The sequence below is a fragment of the Lactuca sativa genome, chromosome 4 (genome assembly GCF_002870075.4).
Source record: "Lactuca sativa cultivar Salinas chromosome 4, Lsat_Salinas_v11, whole genome shotgun sequence".
NCBI lineage: Eukaryota > Viridiplantae > Streptophyta > Magnoliopsida > Asterales > Asteraceae > Lactuca > Lactuca sativa.
Genome location: NC_056626.2, coordinates 208120637 through 208123836, shown reverse-complemented (window position 1 = coordinate 208123836; position 3200 = coordinate 208120637). Strand labels below are relative to the sequence as shown.

At 36.0% G+C, this 3200-nt stretch overlaps 1 protein-coding gene across 1 annotated transcript; it reads right to left on the bottom strand.

The window, feature by feature from the left end:
- Window positions 1-539: 539 nt before the first annotated feature.
- On the bottom strand, window positions 540-1742 carry LOC111889198 (cytosolic sulfotransferase 12). The gene has a single exon (XM_023885338.3). It carries the CDS (start codon window positions 1715-1717, stop codon window positions 638-640), a length of 1080 nt encoding a protein of 359 aa, XP_023741106.2. The 5' UTR covers window positions 1718-1742; the 3' UTR covers window positions 540-637.
- Between the last annotated feature and the right edge of the window lie 1458 nt (window positions 1743-3200).

Here is a 3200-nt window from a genome sequence, read left to right as displayed (position 1 = left end):
TAGTGTTCACCCTGAATTAGGAAAACCATGTCGTTGGGGTGTCAGTTTGTGTGGTACTAAATTGGTGGGGTTGTGCTATTGGTTGTATCAATGCATCACATCACCTCACTCGCCTTCCATCCTAAGCTCTTTCGTAAGCTATACTTAACACTCTTATAAGTTATAATAGTGGTGGGTATAGCTTAGAAAGGAATGGAGGTGAGTGGGCTTATGTTGAAAAAAAGTTAGTACTTATACGTTGTAGCTGGCTATGCACGAAGTTGAAAAAAATATTTTAAAACGTCTATTTTGTTTTGCTAAATTGGAATTGCACAAAGAAAATGCCCTCCTCGTTGATTTATATTGTCGTTTGTATTATTGAATTTGAATTTTCTTTGTACATTTCAGTTTTTGATAGTAATCAATGGTAAAACAAATATCTAATCGCACGTTTATAATCAAAATAATAAGATATTTGTCTGCTATTATCTCATTTTTTTTGTTATAAATAAGAATATCTTAAAACTTAAATAATTATAAACTTATGCAATAGGTTATTTGATTAAATTGATAGTTTATCCATCAATAAAGACAAACTTTTACATTAGGATTAAATTGATAGTTTATCCATAAATAAAGACAAACTTTTACATTATGATCAAGCTTCTTTTGTAAGACCCAGTGTTAACCCCGAATTCTTAAACTTGGTTTCAGTGATCGAATCAATCCGCTCTCTCATCTCCTCTGTCAAATAATTTTTCCAATCTCCCACCTTTCCTTTTCTGAAAAAATCCCGATTCTCCACCGCCACCTGCGCGGTAAACTTCTGAGCACCGCCGCCTTCATTATTCACCTCAAGATTACTCAAATTCTCAAAGCTACAAAGCTTCACAATCTCTGCCACCACCCCTCTCTTCTCCTCCTCCGCCGAAAAAGGCATTCCCATGAACGCCGCCAACTTCTTCAGCTCCACCGACGTTTCTTTCTTCATGTCCTCATACTTCAAGAACAAGATCTTCTCAGGTGATTCCTGGCTAGCTTTCCAGTATCCCAACACATGGTCCCAAAATGGTCCGTACTCAGAGACCCCATTGCAGAAAAGCTCGTAAGCTTCATTGAACGAAAGGGGTGGTAGTTCTTTCGATCTAAGTTTGCTCATGAAGTGCCACTTGGAAATGAGTGCATCTTTTGGATCCCTACACACGTATACAAACTTGCATGTCGAGGTGGGTGATGACATTGAGGTCGGTAACAAGCTATGAGCAAAGTGTGTGGCGAACATTCGAGGAGAAGGGAGATGCTCAAACTTAGTTATCGGATAATCAAGAAAAATGTGTGTGTCAAGGAAAGGGAAAGCACTCTGGGGCCCGTTGCGACGAAGGGGATGATCAGAAAAACTGTAACGGTGGCGGTTGGTGGTGGCGAACATGAGAGCCTTTAGCCAGGTGGTTCCACACTTCATGAAAGCTGCAAGGAAGATGTCGGTGGATTGGGCATGGAAGTAGTTGTTGATCATTAATAAGCCTTTGATAACTTGGGGACTCAACCAGAAACCTTCGTGTAGATAGATGTTTGCGCTTCTCCAGCCTTTGTCTTTGGGGAGAGTTGCAAGAAGGCTTTTGAGCTTTTCATCGAGCTTCTTGTAGGCTTGTTCTTCTTCTGTAGGGATTTGGTTTTCGCCAGTAATAGAGGTGGGTTGGTGGCATGTATTTTGATCGGGAACAAGGTATGTCGACATACCGTTGGACTGGATTTTCAGGGAGTGGAGGTAGTTCTCAACTAATTTTATATATGTAGGAGAAACTTGAAACAAAAAGCTTCTTGTATATATGGTAATTGCTTTTGATAGATACACGTTTTAATTAACTTAAATACAAAACGATGTAACAACTGTCAATTAATTGCTTATTTATGTTACGTTGCCAAATTCAAAAACCAGATTATTAATATATTGGCGTCTCAAAAGGACATAAATATAATAGTAAGATACATGTTAGCAATTGAAGATAATATTATTGTATATCAAACCCTGCCAAAGATAATATTATTGTATATCAAACACTCCCTAAGGCTCAGTGGGGTTGTCAAAACCTCCTAGGGCGTTTCACCCTTACTAAAAGCTTGGGGTGTAAATTAATGATACGACACGACAAAAATATACAAAACGAAATCGGGACGAAATCAAAATTCGAATTTGTTTTTTGTGTCGTGATCGTGTAAAGTATAAAAAACATGATGTCGTGTCGTGTTGTTCGTGTTTACAAATCCACACGAAGTTGATATGATTGACCATTTGTTTGTCGTGTTTTTCGTGTTTGTCTTTTTTATCGTGTTATATATGATTAAATAAGAATTAAATAACATAATAGTTATGTAATATTATCTTTGTCGTGTCGTGTCGTGATGTCGTTTTTTAATTGGTTCGTTTTCGTGTTGTTGTGTCGTATTGTGTCAGACAAAAACACAACATATGCCTACTAAAAACCGCTTTGCGCCAAGGGTCATCGCCAGCTTCCATGTGCCACTTGGTAGCCAAGGAGAGAGGAGAGTAAAGAGAGAAGGTTGGATTTGGGCTGTGATTGGTTTTTTAAATTTTTTTTAAATAAAATCTATTAAAATCACAGACTACCATTTTTTAATTTTCTTCATTAATATATACATGCAAAGACTATGTGACAATCAAAAAAACCTACATGCAATGTATTAGGAGCAATATAAATATAAATATAACAATAAAATACATATATACAATCATTATTAATCTTAGGTTTTCTGTTTTAAGTAACAAATATTTGCAAGTGATGTCCAATCTTATAGTTAGGTTGATGCATTTAGCTTTATACTTATGTAAGGTGTAAGGTTGGGAGTTCAATTTCCTTAAACTACGTTTTTTGGTATCATGTGTAGGGAAGTTTTTCCCGAAAATCCCTATGGGGTTGAGTTTGCCCTGTAAAAAAGCTCGAACCTAAGGTAAACATTGAAAACATTATAACAAATATTTATTGTATGTAATTTATAAAACGTTGATATTTGATATCTTGGTAGGTGGTATACTTGGCCTCCTATTAGTTAGATATTTCGATCTATAATATTTAATGGGTAAATCTACCCTAATAAATGAAAATGACTTTGCTACATGTCCTTTTCTCATTCATTTGGACACATGGCATTTTCTAGAAATTTTAAAATTTTCTATTTTCCACGTGTCATTTTATTATATT